Here is a 26,964-nt window from a genome sequence, read left to right as displayed (position 1 = left end):
TCCAAGGCTAATACAATCCTGGGCTGTATAAACAGAGGCATAGAATCAAGATCATGAGAGGTATTAGTACCACTTTATAAAACCCTAGTAAGACCACACCTGGAATACTGCAGCCAATTTTGATCACCATATCACAAAAAAGATGTTGAGAGTTTGGAAAAAATTCAGAGAAGAGCAATTAAGATGATCAAAGGCCTGGAGGCTAAAACAGGCTGCAGGACTTGGGTCTGGCTAGTCTTAAGGGAAAAAAAAGAAATAGGGGAGACATGATAGCAATATTCCAGTACTTGAGGGGCTGCCACAAAGAAGAGGGGTCACGTTATTCACCAAAGCACCAGAGGGCAGGACAAGAAACAATAGTTGGAAACTGAACAGAGAGAGAAGCAACCTAGAATTAAGGAGAAACTTCCTGACAATGAGGACAATTAACCAGTGGAACAGCTTGCCTCCAGAAATCATGGGCGCTCCATCACTGGAGGTGTTTAAGAAGAGGCTGCTAGACAGTCACTTGTCTGAAATGGTATAGGTTCTCCTGCTTGAGCAGGGGGCTGGACTAGAAGACCTCCAAGTTCCCTTCCAGCTGTATTCTATTCAAAGCTGTCATAACTCTGAACAGTCATAAAATGATCTAGAGCAGTGATGGCAAACCTTTTAGAGACCGAGTGCCCAAACTGCAACCCAAAACCCATTTATGCATGGTCGGGTGCCGGGTGGTTTTGGCCATTGGCTGGGTGTGGTCCATTGGGTAGGTGTGGCCCATTGGGTGGGCGTGGCTGCGGTGGTAACCGCAGACTGGGACTAAAAAGTTCAATCAATTCCAACTTTGCAAGATCTTTTTTTTTCTGCAAGAAGTTGAAATTGATTGATTGATTGAACCTTCTTTTTTTTTGTACACAGCGGTGGAGGCCTAAAACAAAAAGGTTTTATAAAACCCAGCTGAAGACCTAGGACTGGGGTCACGGTACGCGTGCCCACAGAGAGGGCTCTGAGTGCCGCCTCTGGCACCCGTGCCATAGGTTCGCCACCACTGATCTAGAGAATATACTGTGAGTACCAATGCTACCCAAATATCATGTACAACAGTTTAAGGACCATCACAAATACTTTTGTTGCTATTACACTGTTTTGAAGTATACCTGTATCCTAGTAGGTCACATAACCTCCTTGTCAAGCAATAAATTTTTGGGAACAGTTCACATACAGAATGAAAATACTCAAATATTGCTATACGTATAGATTCTATTTGGTATTTTCATTTTATTAGAAATTTTAAAATCCTGGGAGTTACACCCCCCATACCATATCTAGTGGCTGCTATGTTAGAGAAAAATGAATTACTTCAAAACCTATGGATAATAAACTTTCTGGACAATCATTGATGAAGCACCACTATTTCTCTAGCTAATTGGTTCCACTGCCAATTATTCTTACCGCAAGAAAAAGTTCTCTAACATATAAGTTGATGTTGAATGATATTCCCCTGACATTCTGATTAACAAGCTAGCAAAGTAATATGCTGGATGCCATGACAATTACATGGAACTGTAGTTGGAAAAAGAAAAACCCACTCCAAAAGTTCTCATTATATGATTCCAAGTAAACTGCAATGAAGAACCTACTAACATTCCACAAAGTTTGGTTCTCTGGGCAGGACTTTTCAAGATTTGTTTTAAACTATTATGGAAAATGATGGGGAAAATGATGGGGAGAGCATTCTTATCAAATTTGCACAAGATAAATATTGGGTGGGTTGTATAATACTCAATGCAGAAACAATATTCAGAATGTTTATATTACGTTAAATGAAGAGTTTGAAAAAGATACCTTATAATTTAGAAAAAATGTAATTAAATATCCAGATCAAGGATTGGGATAGTATTCCAAATCACAGGAAATAATAGTTTCACGGTCTTCTTTGTTGAATACTATATACTTTAAAGTTTAGGTCAAACCAGAAGATAAGCAAAGGAGGAAACTGAAAATAAGAGAATGCTGAGTGAACTTTATATCTTTGCTTTTAAAAAAGATGACTGAAGGGGGAGATGATTTTGATGTTTGATTGTCCAGACACTTTGGACTTTTTCTACTCCAATGGACAACACTTCACCAAGAGTATCTGTCAGTAACTGTTTTGATTTCTTCTAAGATCATGTTGTGATGTTAATGATGGCATTCATACACATTGTCTTTTGCTGGTTTTTTGTTTTGTTTTGGGGGTTTTTGGTGGCTGTCAGCTTTTCCAAACATCAGAGTCTTCTTGAAAAACTCCTCCTTCCATGTTCTATGTTCAAAATTTTAGCTTTCTCATTACTGCTTTTATAGAGTTGTCTAGCTGCACAAGTACTGACTGATTTGTTTTCTGGGCTGCCTAATTCTCAACGATTTACAGTCCAGATGCATTGCTTTTTCTTCATTCCACATTTCTGATGGTCAACCATATGTTACCTTTGACAAGTTGTGGCTTCCACTTACATATCTTTGTTGGCAGGAGTATGATAGCAGTCTTCAAATTCCAGAAGGGATGTCCCACAAAAGAAGGCCAACTCAGAATACCAAAATCAGAGTAAATTATAAAAAGATAGATTCTCTGTAGCTGTTAGAGCAATTCAACAATTGAACCAATTACCTAAGTGAGTAGCAAGCTCTCCTATTCAACCAAGGCTAGATAGATAATAATCAGGGATACGTCGATTTAGATTTCTGTACTGAACAGGATATAGCACTTAATGGAGTAAGCTGACCCTTCCAAATACATAAATTTATACCACAAGTTGCTTGTCAACACATTTGATCAAAAGCAAATATACATCAGAGTCAGTCACACAAATAATCATTCGATCAAAAAGATTACAGTGAACTGATTGTCCATTTTCTCTTTAAGAAAATACCTGCCCACCTATTTCTAGAAAGACCCATTCAAAAATCATACAGTTTAAAAACTGTCAAGTTATTTGCTTTGCCAAGCCAACTGCTAGACAGCAAAAAAAATATATAAAGTTAATATTAATAATAGTTCACAACCAACAAAGGAGTCACAAAATGCTAAAAAGCAAATGGAAATACAGTAGATGAGCAATTTATTTACGTTACATTTTAAGTCTGCTCATTTGAAGAAACAAGGCAATGATCGTGGCATCCCCTGTTTTATTTTATGCCTACGTTCACAGGCTTCTTCTCTGTGCCGGACACACCACAGAGAACCCACACAGTTGGTTAAATATTATCTTAATGGATTACAACAGACAGTGTATTCTAGCATTTCCATCACTGAGGGAAATTCAAATTGCAGATGAAGCTGCTTCTTTCCCACACTGTTCCCAGCTGTTTTTTAATCCAACTTCAGGCATTCCAGTCTAGATTGCAGTGGGCTGGCAACAAGGCTGCACTGGTGCTCAGTCTCAACAAGAATCACTACAAGATGGAATTGGTCATTCCCCAGTTTCTTGCTCTTTCCATCCATGCGGGGAAGGTAAGTCTCATTGGTTGGATCCTATGTGGGCAGATCAATCAATGCCTACTTTTTTATTGTAGGGATATGTTGAGCTGTTTGTAAAAATAATAAAGGCAGGACGCAAATATTTTTTTTTCTTTTAATGACCCCATAATCCCTTGTGTCGGGGTGGAGTTGGGATGACTGAATAGAGCTGAGCATTTCCCTTGGAAATAGGATTGGACAGAGAAATATGAATGGATGGATGAAAGGGAGATAATAAACCAAGTTTTCTTGTGGCTCAGAAAGTAAGCACTACTATTTCTTATACTGCATAAAGAAAACTCCACTGGGTACTTAGTTTGAGGCTAGATTTGGGTGACCTTGAGTCAGTCATTCTCTCTCAGCCCCAAGAAAAAGACAATGGCAAACCACTTCCGAAAAACTTTGCCAAGAAAACTGTAGGATTTGTCCAGACAGTTTCCAGGAATCAAAACTGAACCTGAAGGCAAACATACATATTTTAAGAAATAGCAGCTGCTTTTTATTCTATACTGAAACCAGATGGATTTGTTAGTTAATCCTTTTGCTCATAGACTCAGAGGACATTATGATAGTTAAATAGTGCTTTTAAATAAAGGAAGTCCTATATATTTTGTTTTAGAAAATAAGTGGTTTTCTGCAACTCTTGTGACAATTTTTTTTTTAAAATCCTACAACATCATTTCATTGTTAGCAGCATTTACCTCCCTTTGTTTCAAGTACTTTGCCTTCTAACCCTAAATCAGTTTTAATGCCGACTCTGTGTTAAGGCACTGTCTGTGCCAATTAAATTTCCCAGCCACCCTTACTTCTGCCCTGATTTCCATTCACAATTGTCATCTTTGTTTGATAAACAACCTATATTTCTGTTGGTGTTCATCATTTNATGTGGCAGCCTTTAAGCCTTCCTCCCGAATCTGGTTTATGCGGAAATACGTCTCGACTCTTGCCACGTAAGATTCCCACCTCTCGGGGTGAGAGACGTCGAATTCCGCTAAACGCCCAACTTTTGCCATGATCGAGGATCAGGTTTTCTTCTTCTTCAGCCGCACGCACCCTCCAGCGATTTCGTACTGGCAGGATAATGTTGACTTCCACGCCGTTTCTCTTCCGGACTTCTTGGGTGAGTCTTCTAGCTTTTCTTAGCTCTAGAGACTGTATCCCACCTTCGTCGCCAGTGTTAAGTCCGGAGACTAATGGCGCTTGAGACGAAGCATCTTCCAACAAGTCTTTATTGTTTGCTCCATTCTACGAACAACCCGAGCAGAGGCACGCAGGCCTCTATTTATACCCTCAGATCCCTGGGCAAGTTTAACCAATCATGAGGTGGGCTTTTCCCACCTTGCGCATGCGCACAAGGCTGGCGCCGCTCAGTCTGGTCCCGGGCAGCTTCTGCAATTGCCCGGGACTCTTGCAATGTCCCGAGCCTGCCTCTTGCAGGCTCAGGACACAACAGTTTCCAAGGCTAATACAATCCTGGGCTGTATAAACAGAGGCATAGAATCAAGATCATGAGAGGTATTAGTACCACTTTATAAAACCCTAGTAAGACCACACCTGGAATACTGCAGCCAATTTTGATCACCATATCACAAAAAAGATGTTGAGAGTTTGGAAAAAATTCAGAGAAGAGCAATTAAGATGATCAAAGGCCTGGAGACTAAAACAGGCTGCAGGACTTGGGTCTGGCTAGTCTTAAGGAAAAAAAAGAAATAGGGGAGACATGATAGCACTATTCCAGTACTTGAGGGGCTGCCACAAAGAAGAGGAGTCACATTATTCACCAAAGCACCAGAGGGCAGAACAAGAAACAATAGTTGGAAACTGAACAGAGAGAGAAGCAACCTAGAATTAAGGAGAAACTTCCTGACAGTGAGGACAATTAACCAGTGGAACAGCTTGCCTCCAGAAATCATGGGCGCTCCATCACGGGAGGTGTTTAAGAAGAGGCCGCTAGACAGTCACTTGTCTGAAATGGTATAGGTTCTCCTGCTTGAGCAGGGGGCTGGACTAGAAGACCTCCAAGGTCCCTTCCAGCTCTATTCTATTCAAAGCTGTCATAACTCTGAACAGTCATAAAATGATCTAGAGAATATACTGTGTGTACCAATGCTACCCAAATATCATGTACAACAGTTTAAGGACCATCACAAATACTTTTGTTGCTATTACACTGTTTTGAAGTGTACCTGTATCCTTGTAGGTCACATAACCTCCTTGTCAAGCAATTAAATTTCTGGGAACAGTTCACATACAGAATGAAAATACTCAAATATTGCTATATGTATAGATTCTATTTGGTATTTTCATTTTATTAGAAATTTCAAAATCCTGGGAGTTACACCCCCCATACCATATCTAGTGGCTGCTATGTTAGAGAAAAATGAATTACTTCAAAACCTATGGATAATAAACTTTCTGGACAATCATTGATGAAGCACCACTATTTCTCTAGCTAATTGGTTCCACTGCCAATTATTCTTACCGCAAGAAAAAGTTCTCTACCATATAAGTTGATGTTGAATGATATCCCCCTGACATTCTGATTAACAAGCTAGCAAAGTAATATGCTGGATGCCATGACAATTACATGGAACTGCAGTTGGAAAAAGAAAAACCCACTCCAAAAGTTCTCATTATATGATTCCAAGTAAACTGCAATGAAGAACCTACTAACATTCCACAAAGTTTGGTTCTCTGGGCAGGACTTTTCAAGATTTGTTTTAAACTATTATGGAAAATGATGGGGAGAGAGAAAGAGCATTCTTACCAAATTTGCACAAGATAAATATTGGGTGGGTTGTACAATACTCTAAAATGCAGAAACAATATTCAAAAAGTTTATATTACATTAAATGAAGAGTTTGAAAAAGATACCTTATAATTTAGAAAAATGTAATTAAATATCCAGATCAAGGATTGGGATAGTATTCCAAATCACAGGAAATAATAGTTTCACGGTCTTCTTCGTTGAATACTATATAGTTTAAAGTTTAGGTCAAACCAGAAGATAAGCAAAGGAGGAAACTGAAAATAAGAGAATGCTGGGTGAACTTTATATCTTTGCTTTTAAAAAAGATGACTGAAGGGGGAGATGATTTTGATGTTTGATTGTCCAGACACTTCGGACTTTTTCTACTCCAATGGACAACACTTCACCAAGAGTATCTGTCAGTAACTGTTTTGATTTCTGTTGTGATGTTAATGATAGCATTCATACACATTGTCTTTTGCTGGTTTTTTGTTTTGTTTTGTATTGGGGTTTTTTGGTGGCTGTCAGCTTTTCCAAACATCAGAGTCTTCTTGAGAAACTCCTCCTTCCATGTTCTATGTTCAAAATTTTAGCTTTCTCATTACTGCTTTTATAGAGTTGTCTAGCTGCACAAGTACTGACTGATTTGTTTTCTGAGCTGTCTAATTCTCAACGATTTACAGTCCAGATGCATTGCTTTTTCTTCATTCCACATTTCTGATGGTCAACCATATGTTACCTTTGACAAGCTGTGGCTTCCACTTACATATCTTTTTTGGCAGGAGTATGATAGCAGTCTTCAAATTCCAGAAGGGATGTCCCACAAAAGAAGGCCAACTCAGAATACCAAAATCAGAGTAAATTATAAAAAGATAGATTCTCTGTAGCTGTTAGAGCAATTCAACAATTGAACCAATTACCGAAGTGAGTAGCAAGCTCTCCTATTCAACCAAGGCTAGATAGATAATAATCAGGGATACTTCGATTTAGATTTCTGTACTGAACAGGATATAGCACTTAATGGAGTAAGGTGACCCTTCCAAATACATAAATTTATACCACAAGTTGCTTGTCAACACATTTGATCAAAAGCAAATATACATCAGAGTCAGTCACACAAATAATCATTCGATCAAAAAGATTACAGTGAACTGATTGTCCATTTTCTCTTTAAGAAAATACCTGTCCACCTATTTCTAGAAAGACCCATTCAAAAATCATACAGTTTAAAAACTGTCAAGTTATTTGCTTTGCCAAGCCAACTGCTAGACAGCAAAAAAATATATATATAAAGTTAATATTAATAATAGTTCACAACCAACAAAGGAGTCACAAAATGCTAAAAAGCAAATGGAAATATAGTAGATGAGCAATTTATTTACGTTACATTTTAAGTCTGCTCATTTGAAGAAACAAGGCAATGATCGTGGCATCCCCTGTTTTATTTTATGCCTACGTTCACAGGCTTCTTCTCTGTGCCGGACACACCACAGAGAACCCACACAGTTTCAGTGATATCAGAGAGCTGTCCTTGGTTAAATATTATCTTAATGGATTACATCAGACAGTGTATTCTAGCATTTCCATCACTGAGGGAAATTCAAATTGCAGATGAAGCTGCTTCTTTCCCACGCTGTTCCCAGCTGTTTTTTAATCCAACTTCAGGCATTCCAGTCTAGATTGCAGTGGGCTGGCAACAAGGCTGCACTGGTGCTCAGTCTCCAGAGGCACTACAAGATGGGATTGGTCATTCCCCAGCTTCTTGCTCTTTCCATCCATGCAGGGATATCACTCATTGGTTGGATCCTATGTGGGCAGATCAATCAATGCCTACTTTTTTATTGTAGAGATATGTTAAGCTGTTTGTAAAAATAATAAAGGCAGGACGCAAATATTTTTTTTTCTTTTAACGACCCCATAATCCCTTGTGTCGGGGTGGAGTTGGGATGACTGGATAGAGCTGAGCATTTCCATTGGAAATAGGATTGGACAGAGAAATATGAATGGATGGATGAAAGGGAGATAATAAACCAAGTTTTCTTGTGGTTCAGAAAGTAAGCACTACTATTTCTTATACTGCATAAAGAAAACTCCACTGGGTACTTAGTTTGAGGCTAGATTTGGGTGACCTTGAGTCAGTCATTCTCTCTCAGCCCCAAGAAAAAGACAATGGCAAACCACTTCCGAAAAACTTTGCCAAGAAAACTGTAGGATTTGTCCAGACAGTTTCCAAGAATCAAAACTGAACCTGAAGGCAAACATACATATTTTAAGAAATAGCAGCTGCTTTTTATTCTATACTGAAACCAGATGGATTTGTTAGTTAATCCTTTTGCTCATAGACTCAGAGGAAATTATGATAGTTAAATAATGCTTTTAAATAAAGGAAGTCCTATATAAGTGGTTTTCTGCAACTCTTGTGACAATTTTTTTTTAAAAACCCTACAACGTCATTTTATTGTTAGCAGCATTTACCTCCCTTTGTTTCAAGTACTTTGCCTTCTAACCCTAAATCAGTTTTAATGCCGACTCTGTGTTAAGGCACTGTCTGTGCCAATTAAATTTCCCAGCCACCCTTACTTCTGCCCTGATTTCCATTCACAATTGTCATCTTTGTTTGATAAACAACCTATATTTCTGTTGGTGTTCATCATTTAATTTTAAAATGCTGCCGGTGCACATTTCAAAGATACCACTGCTTTCCAGCTTCCTTTCCTAAGTGACAAGAGTTGTGTGATTAATGGGCGTGTTTTCAGTTCTACTTTATTTATTTGTGGCATTGAAAAGGATTTGCCGATAAGGTTGCTTGATTGTGGTTTAAGCAGGAACTTCCCATTTCTTGGCATATCAGAAATATAAAGGCCCATGCTAGTTTCAGTTATTGATCCACTTCATTTTTTAAAAATAACATTACCATCAATTAAATACATTGGGTTGGATAATAGTACAAAACCTACAAAATTGAATGGAACATTGACTTCAGTGGATCCAAATTTTAAGTGTGACAATGTCTGAATTCAAGCCATTGGATGGGTCAACATCGGATGAGCTAAATCCTAAATGAGACATTAATGAATGAAGAAAAATCTGGCTGTTGTCTTCAGTGTCATTTGCTTTCCCATTCAATTTATTATAGCTTTAATTCTTTAAGCTGTTCATTTCTTGTCTCTCTGCTGTAATGCACAGTTTTTCTGGAAGGCATTACTTTTCTGCAAACCACAGGATGCAGAAGTAAGTTAAATGCTCTGCAAAACAATATAGAATGCTATTTATTGTCTACCCATGGCAGTACTTATATCCAAGATTGTTTTATATTGCAGGTTCACAGGTTATTATTGTTCAGCAAAAGGCAGTTTAATGATGGGCATTTCCATCCCATGATCTTACTCTTTCTCAATACTTTAAAATTCTGCTTCAGTTGAAATGTGCTTTATTTTCATTTCATCTTCAAGGATGTGTAAAGTTTATTTATTCATCACAAAATCTTATATACTGGCTATATACATTCTAGACAGTACACTAGTTCTACAAAAATATGCAAATCAAAGAGCTCTACCAATTTACCACATTATTTTAACTCATATAGCCATCCTTCCGCACATTTAGAATTTGTAGCACTAAACTCAGTCCGTCTCTGCTCTTTTACTCTTCTTTTTCTGCCTCAGATTGCTATGCCTCATCTCTTAGCTTCCATCAACTGCACTAATGAAGCTTTCTTAGTCCTCGCCTCCACAAAAATAACATTTAACAAATCAATAGCACTTTCACACACGCACACAGTTGTTGTTGCTGTTTTTACAGTCCTTTCTTTTCTCAAACAGGTGTGTGAGGATCAGCAGCAAAGAAAAATCAATATGAAAATGAATGCATTGAAAAGTTGTTCAGTTGCCATGGTGCCACACTTGTCATTACATTCCAAACATTATTGTGGAATGACGTGTATGTGATTGTGGCAAGCTGAGATGATTTTTTTATTTTATTTTATTTTTTAAATTCAGATGCCTTTCCAAACATGTCCATGGGAATATATTGCTACTTTGTGTGGAATTGCCAAGGATGAGATGAAAGATGATAAGTTTTAACCACCAGGATCCTTAAAGTTTGACAATAACAGTCCATAAATAAACAAGGGAACACTGGAAGCTCAATGAGGAACTAAGTATGTTTCTAGCATAGAGAGAAAGTTCTACCATAATGATTGATGATAGCAAAAGACCCAGGAAGCAATATTTCCCTCCAGTAGGAAATAGATCAGCTCCATGGACTCCGGGAAGCAAGAGTTAAAGAAACCTGATCCTTCTCAGTTCAGATAGGATAATAATGTTGGTTTTTCTCATTTAAAAAAAAATGATGTGGAAGGAAATAAAAATGGCAACTGAGATGAGGCCCTTTTGGCGTTCTGAGAAGTGCTAGTCTGTTGAAGTGTTTTTCTCTAGCAGATTAACATGGGTATACTGAAGTCTCTCATAAATTTCTCCTTGTAGTGTCTGCCTTCTTTCAGTTCAACAGCCCTGCCATGATTATGACAATAGGGTTAAGTATTAATTTCCTCTTTCTTTCATATAGTGAAAAACAGTACTATTTTGAAAGTTGTGTTCCCGGTATAAAAACCAGTAATTGAAGCCCTGGATGTATGAAATAGGAAATGACTACTAGCATCATGCTATACTAAACAGGAGGCATTAAAGACAGAAAGAACAAAAGGAATACTTGGCATAAAAAACTCCATGTCCCTAAAAAAACTTTTTTATAGTTCTTGTTGCTCCTATTCTTGCTGTAGCTGCAATTGCAATTCTACAAGTCAGATTAGAAACAAGAAAAAAAGATGACCCAGAAGATACTAGAACACAATGGAAGGGAGGTTGGAACAATGAAGATTTTAAAGAAAGGTTGAAATGAGGCAAGGGGAACTAAATATGGCCTCCAGGATAAACAGATTACCTGCAAGAAATCTCAACCTTGCAAGCTGTTCAAGGGGAACCAAGCCAATAGCAGAGCTATCCCTCACTATTCTCTGTATCTTTGGTTATAGTCAGGGCCTAACTTCATGGGAATGGTCCATACCAGGACCACCTTTCAGATTGCACAGTGTTGGCATGGGATAAATCTATGCCATCAAGCTGCACAAGTTGGAAAGTTGTCCAACTTCATAGAAACTTTTGGGAACTGGCCTCAAGTATTAGATGGATTTTCATAGAGCTGAATTATCTTCCTGTCCAGAATATCATGTATAGCCATGATGAAGCCCCACAATAAACTGAAAACATCAACTTTCAATCAAAGATGAGAAAAAGGTAGGCTGCAGGGTAACAAATAGCAAATGTCACTGGCTGGTATCGGATGGTAATGGGTACCATAGAGGAAGGTACACCTGAGGCTGCAAAACAAAAGTGCATGTTCAGAATTATTTGACTTAAAATTACTTAGATTTTTGCTGTGTATCCATTTTTTCCTTTGTAAATTTAAACCACATAAGAGGATCATGAGGAATCTAGTTTTTTAAAAAGAAGGGCAAACTATGCAAATAAGGCTAACTTCAGCCCATCCCCACCTTGTCCTGAATTATTTTAAATTCATGTTTCCCTTTAATTGCCATTTTTTTTTAAAAAAAAAAAATATCCATTTGTAGCTTGCAGAATCAACTAATATGGAAATGTTGCCCCAGAGGAAAAGACTCTGAAATTACTAATCAACAATAATTAGATGTAACCAGAAACCCCAGCAATGGAAGCTGTTATTTTATTTTTCACAAAAAAAAATATCTTTTTTTTTAAGCATAAGGTAAATCAATCATTGCTTCCTAGAGGACAATCGGAATGTTCTTACCAAAGTAATTTTATTTGTAAACATTTGAATTAATACAACCCACCAACAACCCACTCACTGGAAAGGGCATGATAAAACGCTCCTTGGCAGGATCCTTTTATTTTATTAGGGTGGGGAAAAACAATGACTGTTCATTTCAGGGTTGAAAATATTGAGAATGCTTTAAAAGATAATATCAGCAGCACAGACCTCTGGAATAAGATAGGAATGTCAGATGTGAAATAAATGTCAGGGGAAAGATGGGAGGTAAATGTTAAAGCACAGCTAAAAAAAAACCCCTGATCTTTAGCAATGTGCTATTATAGCAGCAACATTTCAGTCAGTGATACTTTGAAGATGCTATCAGCTGGGCTGATGGATGATGGTGTTGCAAAATGGCAATTGCTTACAAGTAGAATTATTGAATCATATTTCCACAGTAACTGGAGAACCTACATTTTTATGCCTCATCAAAACAGCATTACACTTTTTGAAAATCATAGATGATAATAATTATGAACTTTTTATATTTGTATGGAAGGTGAACCAAACACACTAAGATACTTATTAAAACTAGTTAACTGTAGAAAAGATAGGAACATATTTATTGTTTCTTAAGTAAGCTGATCTGAGGTACATGACCAGCGTAGAACTGATTTTTATGTCAAGGTGAATCAAATGGCATTTAGTCTTCCAACGTCTCTGTTTTCCAGTATAACTTTTATTGTTGCTACTAGGAAATGAAGAATAAAATTGGGAAGATCATCAGTTTGATTGATTTGGACCGAAGTCAAATTTATCTTTTCCGTTCCAATTTCACTTCATCATTCTTGAAACCTGAATGTTCCCAACTGTTCCTTGAGATTTGACCAACTCTTGGATAAATGAAGGGACTCCGCAAAAGACCTCAATTATTGGTTTTCTGAGCTTCAGGGTCTCTACAGGGCAATAACTAATACATAAACCATAGCTCAGGGGAAAAAAATCCCAGTCAGAACAATTATTCAGTTTCAAACTTAGCCAGTTAAAGAGCTGAGCTAATGCTAAGAAAGCACCCCAAGATACACACTCAAAGTGCTTCAATGCTTTTTCTAAAGTAAGAGTTGTGCATATTTTTTGAGGGGAATGCCAGGAGTTCCCTCCTGAATATTGTTGGTGCGACTTAGACAAAACCTAACTCAATCTGTACTCTATTCTGTTTGGATGTAAGTAACATTAAACAAGCTCGTACAATTACTTTCCAATTGCATCTTTAATCTTTTTCCTATTCTGTCACATTAAACAATATTGCAATTTGTAGACAACTGTCAGGAATCTTTAGGAGCTACAACAAAGGGCATTAGAAAAACTGCTGGGGATCTTCCACCCTGCCTATTTATAAAACTTCTGGATCGTACCCTTTTCTTTGAATCTATCTGCAATGAGAAGTACCAGGAATGAAGACTGATCACAAATATCATATATAATCATGAGTGAGGTACTTCTGGATCTGAAGGCTTTCTGCTTAAAAGAGCAGACCAAGGGATACATTGCTTCCTCTCTCTCTTTCTGTAAAGCAGAGGTCCCCAATCTTTTGAGCACCAGGGACCGGTTCCATGGAGAAAGTTTTTTCCACAGACCGGAGAGGGCATGGTTTTGTGTGCTTCCTGCATCCCATGTATAGAGCTTTGCTCATTTGTGTGGATCGGTTGTTGGCATGCCATGGCCCAGTACCAGTCCATGGACCGAGGGTTGGGGACCCCTGCTGTAGAGAATAAAGCACCTGCTGAGTCAGTTAAAATAAGGTTTGCTTGGCTTTGACTTAAAGCCCAGAATACACGGAGAATAGAATTATTTTCTATTGGACTTAGTTTTCCATCACTGGAACAAAATACTTTGGTTAGGGAATTCTTCCAGATTTGATCAAGAAAATTTTGATGCAGAACAGCTTGTTTGCTATCCTATAAGCTTTGTAGCAATCACAGTATACAGTTATGCTCATTAAAGTTTGAAGCAAAAGAACACAGCAAATGGAGTCAATGCTCGTAGAGCTCTCTTATAACAGTTTAGCATCTGCACATACAATGAACCCATCTGCCTTGAATCAGAAACGCTTTCAATTTATAGAAAATATGTCCTTTAGCCCTGATTGAACCAGGGGTATTTCCCCCAAACAAGCTGCTGTTGATCAAAGCTAAAAGTAGATACTGTTGACTCGTTTTGATCAATCTCCTTATGGCTGACCATGCACTTCCCTGGAACTCAACTTTTTGTCTCTCCTAACATATCCAACTTGCCTTTCCCTGTGAAGAAAAATGGCGAAATTCACAATGTTCTTATCTGAATGATATACAATTGATTTAAAACAATTGAATGAAGACTGCCTTATGTTCTTGCTCTGGGTTCCCATCTACTTGCACATATTTCTTTAAAGTCTCCAAACATTTGTAGAACCCAGTGTGGTGCTAATACTTCTGTGGAATCCCACTTGACATTTGACATCTCACACCTGCTCTTTTGCTCTTCACACCTTCCTACTAATATTGGAAAAAGAAAATATAGGGGTGTCAATATCAACACCCTAAACTCTCCTGTTTCTATAGAACTCAGCTGTTCCTTTTCATAAACTGTCAGACATTTGGTAAACATTGTAAGAAGGAGTGAATGATTTGGCACTAGTTTTACATGCATCTCCCTTCATAGGAGAGGACAGAAATGTCAGTTTGAAAAGGTGGGATTCTAAAGGTTTTTAATTGTACAATTGATCTACTGTACTTAAAACATAGAATATCAATGGAAGGGAATTTAGGTGATATAATTTACTGAATTAATATTTACATATCCCCCCCAAGCCCCTATTTTCTCAATGACTCTGGATTGTTGTCCCTCTTTGACAAAAAAAAAAATCTACTAAGGAAAGAAAGATAGGAAAGCTGCAAAAGTGTTTTGATCGGTGATGTTAGGAACCATTGGTCTGGAAACAACCTAAATCCAGTGCTATGTAGATGATATATTGTCACCTAAAATAAATGACAATATGAATTGCATGGCTTATCCTTGTTTGGATTATCTCTTCTTATTTATATAAATTTTATGGCCCCATTCAGATCCATTAACCGAGTCCACATTCCAGGTTTTTTGTTGTTGTTGTTGCAGTCACTGACCAGTATTCTAAGTGTGGATAATTGCAATCAAAAATGATGAAACAAGTAGGGTAATATATGATAGGCAAGAACTCAGTATATTTTAAAATTTCTGACTCAAAGCCTTGGGGCTGCTCTAGTTAAACCCGCAATCAACCAGGTCTGATAAACGTAGAAAGAAAGTTACTCTGCTAGCTAGAGATAGGTATCCATAACATTTCTACAAGAAAAAGGCTTCTCTAAAAAGTCCATTTCTGGTGTTGTGTTATGTTGTCATCTCCCTTTTTGTCACTGGGGGCTCTAACCTCCATCCTGTCAACATTGATTTTTATTTTGTTTTAAAATAAAAGTGTAGCCAGCCTTCACAAAGGAGAATGAGATGCTGGTGGAGCTGGCTGTATCTTAACAGCTTTATACCATGCTAATTAAAGGCATCTATATTCAGCGGTAAAACTTTATCTAGAGATCATGACAGACTGGATCAGCATTTATGAGAGAATTGTTGCACCTCTATAGTCTAATAAAGTAGCACTCAGCCTTTAAAGCATAAACAAGGAAAGAAAGTAACAATTATCTTTAAAAAGCATGTTGGTAAATCTGGGTTTTTTTTAAAAAATTTAAAAGAGTTCTAATAGGAAGTGAGCTCATGGCTGTGGGATTTTAAGCCTTTATCCTCAATACAGTTTTTTCTCAGAATGGCTTCTCATGCCTGCATTTAATCTAAGAAAAAGTGTTTTCAGTTCCATCTCTTTTTTAATAATAAATAGAAAAGAAGTGTATGTTCTATGTTTAAAAGCAACATTCCATTTGATTTGTGTATGTGTCACACACAGGGTTCAATTTTCATAGACACTTGCTGACAGATGTCTTTGGTATTTGCCAAGCCAACACACACATTGTCCAAATGTCACCAGTTACTGCAGGATACATTCCTGCCAAATGAAAAATTGCATTTGTTTCAATGATAAAATACTGTGCATTAATTTGCTGAAGAATGTAATTTCCATATAACTGGCAATTTGCCTCGCCATTGTCTAACAACATTGAGTGCCCCAAATAATCTGAGGAAACCCAAAAGGCATTTTCATAAGTGACATTAAAATTTTCTGATTCCATAGAAATGGGGAATCTGTACCAGAAAGCACATTCTCAGTGGTTCTCTTCTATTGTTTCTGTATTTTTTAAACAGTATTCAAAAATGACACATCCTTGACTAAAATTCCACAACAGAAAGTTGATCATAACAAAAATATATTTGCTTTAAAACAGAGATGAGCTTGATGCATTTTTATACAATGTGGTTTTAAAAGTACTAAGCTTGTTAGTTCTTTTAGTTTAATCGTTTTACTTCATATTGCTAGTCCTCTTTATGAAAAAGGAGATTACTAAATAAAGAAACAAAATACATACATACATGCATACATACATACATACATAGTTGTATACAGCTTAAGGTTAGTATAAAATTTTAAATAGTCTCTATGTGAATTATGCTATTACCCTGAGGATTAAAACATTTGGTTGACAAACCTAATATTGCTCACTGAATAAACTTTTATATATATGCATATATACATATATACATATACACATACACATACACACACACACACACACACAAATATGCTTATACATAAGATGGATCAATGACATCAGCAACTATTCTGGGCCCAATTGGCAAAAGTAAGCTCAGGACTGTATAGGTTGGAAACATGCAGAAGAGGCCTTCATCCTGCAGTGGATAGACAATGGCTGAAATGATGATATGTTTATACTTACATCCTACACCAGTGATGGTGAACCTTTTAGAGACGAGTGCCCAAAAACAGGCCTTGTCCCCACCCTGCCTGCTCTGCCCCCACCTTGCCCCCAGCCCGCCTTATGCCATTCCCCGCCCCCTGCCCCACCTGCCCACAGGGCCACCCACCACCTCCACAACCGGCCACAGATCACCCAGGTGGCCCAGCAGCATCATGGCAGCCACGCCCTCTGCCTGTGCCCCATAGAATCAACTGCACGCGACAGGGCACGAGGGCGGAGTCTTGTCCCTGCTGCCCGGCTGCCAGGTTCTTGGCTGCGCTGCTCTGCGTAGGCCATGCTTGGGGGTGATTCTCCTCCGGGGGGGCTGCTGGTGAGGTGGGGGCCATGGGGGGAGGCAGGGCTGGGGCGATGGTATGTGTGCCCATAGAGAGAGCTCTGAGTGCCGCCTCTGGCACGCGTGCCATAGGTTCGCCACCACTGTCCTACACCCTACACACACATACACACACACACACATCATCATTTTAGTGTTCTAATATTTGTACCTCCTTCCTTGACAACATAGGAAACAGAATGGCAAGTTTGTGGGGGTGCAGTGGGCATCTACTTGCACATGTTAGACAGTGTTATGCTAATTTAGCACCAATCTCTAGTATGAGAACTTCAGAGTGCCAAGACATACTTTAAAATATCACATCATTGCAAACCTATTTTTGGCCATTGAACCAAGGACTAAATCATATCATTTTTAAAAAATATTTAAAAACTGTTTGTTTTTGTAGCATTTTATCAGACTAAATATTCAAATACAGCCGTAGGCCTAATATTCCAATTACATCATAAACACATTAAGTAAATTATGCCGTCTTTAAATCAGTAACACTGTTCAGTGCCTAATATTTCCAGCAAAAATTAATAGACTTCTAAGACCTTAGGAGCTATTAATGAAATAAAAGTAATCTAATGCAATAGAAATGGTCTCAGTGAGCATGCCTCTACTCATCTTGCAGAGGGAGCAATATAAAAATACTATTATAATTATTATGATTTCACTTTACCCTCTGTTAGGCATATAACAAGACATATGTATCCTATGGGCTTTTAGACAAATACAGGTGGGTTGAGTACATATTCCTAATATTTTTACACAATATTAAAGAATGTTTTCTTTTCCTAAAGCATCTGAACAATTGATAAAAAGATTTCAGCTGTACTACAAAGATGTGTAACTATGGGCACTTCCAGATGGGGTTATATATCATTTCAGGACTGAGCTGATCCCCATTATAAATATGGTGGGGATCAGCTCATTCCTGAAAGGATATACATCCCCATCTGGAAGTACATATTGTGACTGCTTCATCTAGGAGCTAAGATTTAGGCCAGGGGTAGGCAACTTTGGCTCTTTTATGACTCGTAGACTTCAACTCCCAGAATTCCTGAGCCAGCCTCAGAAATTCTGGGAGTTGAAGTCCACGAGTCATAAAAGAGCCAAGGTTGCCTACCCCTGATTTAGGCGAACAGAAATGAGCCAGAATTGATGCTGTTTGAATGCTTCTTGATGAACGCAGCCACAACATGCAGTTAACTCAGGTTTCATGTGAAGGTTGCTATTGTGAAAGGCATTTGAAAGTCTTTTCATCCTTTATTGTTTTCTATAAAGTAGAAGGAATTATATGTTTAAAAAACAACAACACAGACACAAGCAGGCTGGTTAAGATACTATTTGCTAACCAACAGATGACAAAAGTTGGCTTACTGTTTCTATGCTCCTATATTGTCCTGAAAAGTCAAGTTGGTCACTAGCTCCCTGCAAGAACCGTGGACTTCAAATGAAATAAATAACTCCAAATAATTTTATCTCCTCCATCCCAACTTCTTCTTTGTCAGGTCAGGTGTCTTAGGTGACAGGAATGTTGGTTGTCTGGAAATGCCCTGAATTTTTGCCAAGCCATGTTTTGCTGCTAATGGCAGTCTTGGAACCAAGCCAAATATGTTTAACCCGCCAAGTCTTCATGGCATAGCATGGCTCCAGCTGTCTGCATAATTTTGTTTTTCATGGCACAAAGCCATTCACACAATTAGCCTTAAACAAAATATGTTTTGGCATAATTTGATCTTCTGTCCACAAGCACATACAGATTCAGAATCTGTCATAGGTAAACAAATTCATATCTAATTCACTGAGGTTCTTTATTTACATGACTTCTAAAAAATGAGGTAATTAAAGCACCGTTGAACCATAGGATACATTTGTAATGGTGTAATACTTAACATGGCCTTAATTAATTGGGAATAAAATTATCTTTAAACATTCCATTCTTCAATTGATCAACACATCAAAAGTGAGCTCAAAGTCTTACTTCAAATGGAAGCTCCATTAGTTCTAAATTTCCAGACAAATCAAGTTTTTCAAGATTCTCGCAGTTTCCCAGTTCTGGAGGGACAGTCTTCAAACGGTTAAAACTTACATTTAGCTCTTTTAGGTTTTTTAAACAACCTGTCAAAATAAAGTGAGTTAAAATTAGCTAAGCAGTAATTCAATTGAGTGCAACAGCAGGAAAAGATTTGGTCATGGAGTTCTGATTCCATACTTAAAATTAATAATTAGAATTGTTACCTTTTTTTAAAAAAAAAAGCCTTATTTAATTAAACAAAGGAAAAAAAGAAATACAAAGAATGGGACACTACATATGTACATGAAGTCTTATACATGCATATATCTATATAAGGATTTACATAATGTGTCAATAAAGGATGATCGTATTTCATTATAATTGTCCATATATAATTTACATTGTAAGCAACTTGTTCATAAGTTAGAAGAAACTTTAAGTCTTTAATTCACTGAGTAATTGGGGGCATAAATTTATCTTTCCAATATTGAAGAACAAGTCTTTTAGCAATAAATAAGTCATGGAGAATTCATTTTCATTGCCAGCCATTAATTTTCATGTATCGGGTACATTGTTCAAAAACATATGGAAATCTGAAATTATTACACCCTGAGCCAAAGTCAAATTAATATGTTCAATGACTTCTTCCCAGAATATAGCAGAAATATCCTGATTCATTAATTCAGCATGTTTCATTAATACCTTTTGTTTATAAACGCAAAGGGATCCAATAAGTTCAAAATTCTTTTGTTATTGTTGTGGAATAAGCTGTAATCTAAATTCTATTGTAATGTTTGATACAGAGATTAACAGTTACCCATCTAAATGTACAAAATTCCATTCCACTCAATCTATCTAAAATTTGCTCTTTAGATTGCTTTCTCAATAATAATATTTATAAATAACTGCAAAGTTTTGTCTTATAAGACTTAGTGATAGCTTTGAGCAAGTTAAGTATCTTTGAAGCTGATCTAAGACTGTTACCTAAACACAGTGATTAATATTTATATGTATTTATAGGTAAGGGTGTAGGTATATACATATGTTGTAAATAGCATGTTTACATGTGTGTTATGTATGTGTACACTTTTGAGAGCAAGCAACAGAATTTCATTTTTAATGTGTACTAGTATGCCACAGTAAAAAAATGACAACAAAGATTATCTTATCTTATCTTATCTTACATTTTAGAATGCACTCCTGTGGTCTGTAGGATAGTATCCATTAGATATTGTACAGACACATAATATTGCACACGTTCATCTAGAAATTCTGGTAAGAAAGATTATTAAAGAAGTTCTCATTAGAGATCCCTGTCCAGTGAGAAATTGCCCATTTTGAGTTAGAGTAAATAAAGGCATTTCAATAAGGATGTTGGAGTTTAATATAATGAAACTTTGGATCCAGTGCATTCAAAGCCCCTTAATTTCCATACTGTTCTCTGAAACAAGACCCCAAAAAAAACAAAAAACCCTTCTGCCTGCTCTGAAACTGTGTCTTTTTCAAACTACTGTCTACCTAATTTGGTGGATTCCAAATGGGAAGAAACCAACAATACCTTATGCAGCTTCAGGAACGTATAAGATGTTACTAGCTGTGTTTCTTCTCTATTTTTTTTTAAGGGAGCTCAAAATCACAAGAAGGAAAAGATCAGAAGCCCTATTTGAAGAAGGTTTAAAGACTCCATTGTGGCCAGCGTTAACTCTTCTACCCAGTCCACTTCAGCTCCTAAACTGTATTTATCATTTTGTGGCTGAAGATTATCTGTTAATGTATAGTACCTTTAACTTTATACAACTTTTTATTGTCTAAATAAGCCTGTCTTGCAAGAGGACACAATTATTTTGCTTCCCTGTAGAACAGGTAGAAGTGCTTCCTTTGTGCTCCACCAAATTAAAGAAAATCATTGCAAAGTGTCACAGCAGGCATCAAAGTAGCACAATCTATTTTTCCACAGTCACCAATTTTTATAAGTATTAATCTGATGGTTTCTTAAATCATTGTTAAATTGCTGACTAGTTATTTAGAAATGCCTATTAAGGGTATATGGGGTTTTTTTCTCTTCTCCTGAAAAAAAAAAAAAAGACAATGCCAGACATCTTTATGAATGCAAGCCGGAGGCTGCTTTTTAGTTTAAAGTTAGCTTACTTTTAAAATCCATGCAAGAGAGAATTGAAATATAAATGACATGTTTAATCATAATATTAGCCAATGTAAACAATTAAATATGTTCTTGGGGAATTTGGAAGTGGACTACTGTAAAGCTCTTTGATGTATTTGCCCTGAAAGTTTATTTTAAATTCTTTGCTCTAAATATAATCGTTTGAATGATTATGGATCTTTGGGGAATTATGCAAGAGGTTCAGATATTGGCAAAACAGACGGAGTTAATTCACTCTTGGCTTTTCTTCTCTCTCTTGGTTCACAAATTGTGACAAGGCTTCTGCGGCGGCTTTCAAATTTCAGAAATGAGACAGTCCCTGCCTTGAGGCTTACAATCTGAAAGACATAATACACAGTCCAAGAAAAAAGGAATGGGAAAGGGAGGGAGGGAAGGAACAGAAATACCCAGTAGAAGTTCTTACTTGAAATCGCATCACTGCTTAATTCCAGAAGAAAGCTTGGGTAAAAGCACTAACATGATTCAGTCAATGCCTTCTAGGATACAAAAATATTGCTTTCCGAACATTTGACACAAAGCCTCCTCTTTTCAGCGGAGCTGAAATTGATTCACATATGTACATAAGCTTTTGCAGCTTTTATTAAGGAACCAGAGAATGCTTACTGTGCCTCCCTTAACAACACAGTCAGTTTCTGATAGCTTCTATAAGATTCTGCTTGGGTTTTTTTGCTCTGATAAAATCAGGGCTACTGTTATTTGTCAGTAACCAGGTGTTAAAACATTGTTATTCGTTTGAGCCTTTCAATATGTGTTAATTGGCATATTTCTTGAAGCTATACACTATGTATTTTTCAATGGCTTAGGGTTTTTCTGTAGGCCACAGGACTCTTAATAATTGTCTCCCAAACCACAACTCAAATAGCACATCTCCTTTCTTCCTTTGTTTCTCAATGGCCAGCTTTCATAGTGAAAGTTAACACTGGAAGATTTGTTTGAAGTATTGTGATGTTTGTTGTCACTTAAATACGCTTTTACACTATGTTGTCTAAATTTGACATTGCCTTTCCTCCTAGGGCTAATCCCACTTTACATCTCAAGCACTTTAAGCCACTTTTATCAGTTCTTGAACTCAGTAAAACAAAAGCAAAATCTTTACTTCTTCATTATCAGCTATAAATTCACCAAGCATATACCTGTAAGTTAACAATACAGCAGCTATATCTTCTTAATACTTAACATTAGCTGCACTTTCACCAACCATGATTAGTTTGACAATGAGCTTCTCTACAGGTAGTCCTGGACCTACAACCATTTGTTTAGTGACCATTCCAAGTTATAACAGCACTGAAAAAAGTGACTTATGACCAGTTTTCACACTTATGACCGTTGCAGCATCCCCGTGGTCGTGTGATCAAAATGTGGGCACTTGGCAACTGGCATATATTTATGACAGTTGCAGTGTATGGGGATAATGTGTTCAATGTTTGTAACCTTCCAAACTGGCTTCCCACAATCAAAGTCAACAGGGAAAGCCAGATTCGCTTAACAGTTGCATGATTTACTTAATGGCTACAGTGAGCCAATTTTGCCAATTGTGGCAAAAAAAGGTTGTAAAATAGAGCACATTTCACCTAACAGCTGTCATGGAAATTAGCAATGGAAATTTTGGGCTCAGTTGTACTTATGTATTTTTCTTTTCCACAGTGTATGCCTGGCCAGGGTTGGATACACTACAGGTTTCTTTGATTAAACCAGAGGTCTTCAAACATGGCCCTTTTATGACTTGTGGACTTCAACTCCCAGAATTCCTCAGCCAGCATGCCTGGCTGAGGAATTCTGGGAGTTGAAGTCCACAAGTCATAAAAGGGCCAGGTTTGAAGACCCCTGGATTAAACAATGTAAGTCTAGGAGAGAAACAAGGCTGAAGAGAAACACCATAGTGAATAGTTAACCCTACAATTCTGTGAGCATGAAGATGATGAAGATACACTCAAAGATTTGCCCTCCAAAGAAATAACCAAACAATTGCCTATTTTCTCATTGGCTGAGAGTGGATGAAGGTTCAACCTTTTCCTTAGACATGTAGAGTATACATACTGTATTCATAATTGCTTTCCTGGAATGCTTTTGAGAACAGATGGACATTTAGATGGGGGGAAAAGTGTGTGAAGTGCCACAAGGCCAGGCTATGCTACGCTTGCCTAGAGAAGAGGGATAGCTTCACTCATGAAAGGATGTATACCAATTGGCAATGTTGAAGTGTACAACATGAATCTACTTGGCTACTTAGACAAAGCATGCCTTATATTTAAACTGCTTATTTCTGTCTTGAATAAAACATGAATAAAAGATAAAATCTGGAAACTAGTTGTCCTTGCCCGGTTCCCATCAGATCATGAACCTGGGGCATTCCCTGTGACAGACATGCTTAGTTTTTAAATACAATATTAAAACTGTCCCAAAAGAATATTGTTGATTTGTGTTTCCATTGTGAAGAAAAAGCTAATAATAAACTAGTAAAAGAGGACATAGTACCCTCTCTATAACTGCAAAATAGCATGTTTCCATCATGCCCAAATCAGTGTCTCTTCTTATATTAATAGTAGTAAAATTTGATATATTTCAAAATTACATTCACATCTTTACACTTTATTTTTCTCTAAATCATATTAACAAACTTATGAATATTAAAATACTGAAATCTCAGAAGAGCAAGCATATATCAAATAGGTAAGTTTTCGCTCCATCATTTTACATTTCAATACGTTGACAGCCAACTGTTTCTAAACATTCTCTGAGCTGTCCAATAAACATGAAAAATAATCTGTTCCTATCTAGTTAGATCTTATAGACGGGCAGAAGCTACTGAAGGCAGGCAGACTCATAAATAACCATGACCCAAACTGTGAAAGGCTTTATAGATTTCAATCAGCACCTTGAATTGCATCCAGAAGTCAACCAATGACCAGTGTGGCTCACAAAGAGAAAGTGTCATGTGGGCAAACCAAGATACATTGATTACTTACCCCAATTAATATATCATGTGATTATTCTATCAACAGCTCCAGACACCAATCCAGTCACAAATGTTGACTCATTCAATCAGCAAGACCATCACCACCACATGCTCTATTTCTTACCTTCAACTGGCATTCAATCAGAACTGCCTGCTGCTACTACTACTATCCAGGCCACAGGCCCATCTCGATAATATCTGAGGTCCAGGTTTCCAACTAAGACTGACAAACTGCAACTTGCATTGACCATGTCACCAATGCTGGAACTTCATTTGTGCAAATCCAATAACATTCCTAAGGTCATACATGCTTCTCCAACCACAACCACAGCTAGACCACTACCTAACATTCAAACCCATCCCTCTACTAAAAACAACCTAATTCTCCAGCCTAACATTAAAAAAAAGAGCTTGAGCTTAAACTCGGCAAGATTGGGTGGCTGTGACTCTGGGACCTGCTAATATCAGAGCTATATAATATTTGTTTGTGGATGGTTTGCACTCCATTGGGTGGACCTGCACTACTAGCTCCTGCTCAGATAATATTTATAGCTAAAATTATCTTCTCAAGGTTACTACTGGGTATCAGTTATTGTTTATCAGGATCATGAGACCCTGCTTTTAGTTACTCATACCTTAGTCACTTTTGATTCAGACAATATAATACATTACTCCTGAAGACTACTTAGATGCTTCAACTAGTGCAGAATCTAACAGCCTAAGTTGTGATGAATGTCACTAGGAATTTACACATAACATCTCAGCTTCAGAAGCTGGACTGGTTACCAGCTATTTTTATTTGTATTTATTTTTTTCACTTTTCTGTACAGCTCATCTCCCTCAAAGAGGGATACTGGCCAGTATACAATAAATGTTAAAATATAAAACAGCATATATAAAAGTAAAAAAAAAGTTTTTAAAAAAATTAAGAGGAGGAAAGAGATTAAAATTAGTTAAAAGGCAAAGGGAGGGCTGTGTGCTCCCCTGGGCTCCCCATGTGAGTCTTAACTCCTTTTCAGAAGGTCAGGAGATCTTTTCTGGGTGAAGTTCAAGCTGATCATTTGCATTCAAGAACCTAAGGTGCTTCTGGGTTGAAAGGATTAGCCAGTGACATCACCCTTGCCCAGGAGACACCCAGTTGGGGCCTCCTTTCATGTGCCCACCAAAATGACACCTATCTATCTAATGATGGGGGCTCACCCTGCCACACAGCAGCACTTGGGTCTTGAACGCAGTCTTGCTGATCATCAACCCAGTGTCCTAACAACGTATGCCACCACACTGATTGTTATCTATATGGCTTAAGACCTGATATCTTTAGGACTGCCTACTCTCGTTGGTTTCTTCCTGCATACTAAGATTGTGAGGAATAGGTTTGCTTCTGGAAATCTTCTTCAATATAATCTCACCTGCAGGAATCCTGAGAACTATTCTTCTTAATCAAACCTTCTTTGCATCAGCATCCTCAAGTTTAACTAAATCTTTCTCTGTCAATACTCCAAAAAGCTGTCAAGACATAGCTATTGAAAAGAGCTTGGAATGGGGAATTGTGAAGAAGGAGGATCCTTACTAAGGTATTTGTTGATATTTGTCTATTCCTTTGGCATAAAATTTGCTCTAATTGTGATTTGTTTTATGTTGTTATTTTGATGTCATATTTTTAATCCTCCTACCAAGTAGGGTTTTGTAAGCTTTATGTTTCCATAGATTACAGCAACATACAAACCCAAGTACATAATTACTTCCTACTCTATCTACTTTCAGCAACATATATAAATAATCTTACAATATATAATACAAAGCCAGATACTATTCCTCTAAGTTTACAATTTACGTCAGTCATGGTTTGCTATAATATTACTCATCTATATATGAAACCCTGATATTTCTTCTCTGTCATTAGTATACAGTAATCCAGCAGCAGCAGATTTTAGAGTCAACACACAAACAATTTTGTCTGAATGGCTGGATATTTCTCTGAGGGTCCAGAGAAATATATATATATATCTGCTTCTGAAAATTGGTGATGTCATTGCCCAAATTCAATTTTATTGTGGAAAGGGTTCCAGGAGGTAGCCTCTCACATGCTTGCTTCATAAACTGGAAGGCAACTAAAATGGAGACTCAGGAATTATTTCAGAACAGAAGTCACCATCTGAAGATCACAGTGTGCTAAGCAATATATAAGACAAATCTGGGGCTTTACAAACTCCATTACACTACAAGTTAAGGGCAAAAAGATTTCTAACTGTTAGGAACTTTTATATGTGTTTGGAAAACATGACTTTGTGAATTCAAAGTGAGGATCAATTCCATGTAAATGTGTTTTGTGTGGAACTATTTTTTTCTAGGGAATAAAACATCAAAATTCATAAGAAGCATTAAAATTAGGTGGGCACACTAACAGGCAGGCCTTGCTTAATATCTACTTGTTCAGTGACTGAAGATACAGTGGCACTGAAAAAGGGGAATTATGACAGGTCCTCATAGTTGCAGCTGGTGCAGCTTCCCCCCCTCC

At 37.4% G+C, this 26,964-nt stretch overlaps 1 protein-coding gene across 1 annotated transcript in view; it reads right to left on the bottom strand.

The window, feature by feature from the left end:
- Positions 1 to 26,964, bottom strand: part of LRRC2 (leucine rich repeat containing 2) — a 78,587-nt gene that overhangs the window by 19,240 nt on the left and 32,383 nt on the right. Inside the window, exon 5 of the mRNA XM_015816955.2 lies at positions 19,276 to 19,412. Coding sequence (XP_015672441.1) covers positions 19,276 to 19,412 — 137 coding nt within the window. The remainder of the gene's footprint in view (positions 1 to 19,275; positions 19,413 to 26,964) is intronic.

This window comes from Protobothrops mucrosquamatus, unplaced genomic scaffold, assembly GCF_001527695.2.
Source record: "Protobothrops mucrosquamatus isolate PMUCROS unplaced genomic scaffold, P.Mucros_1.0 scaffold537, whole genome shotgun sequence".
NCBI lineage: Eukaryota > Metazoa > Chordata > Lepidosauria > Squamata > Viperidae > Protobothrops > Protobothrops mucrosquamatus.
The sequence above is the reverse complement of the archived record's forward strand: the minus strand, read 5'-3'. Positions and strand labels throughout refer to the sequence as shown.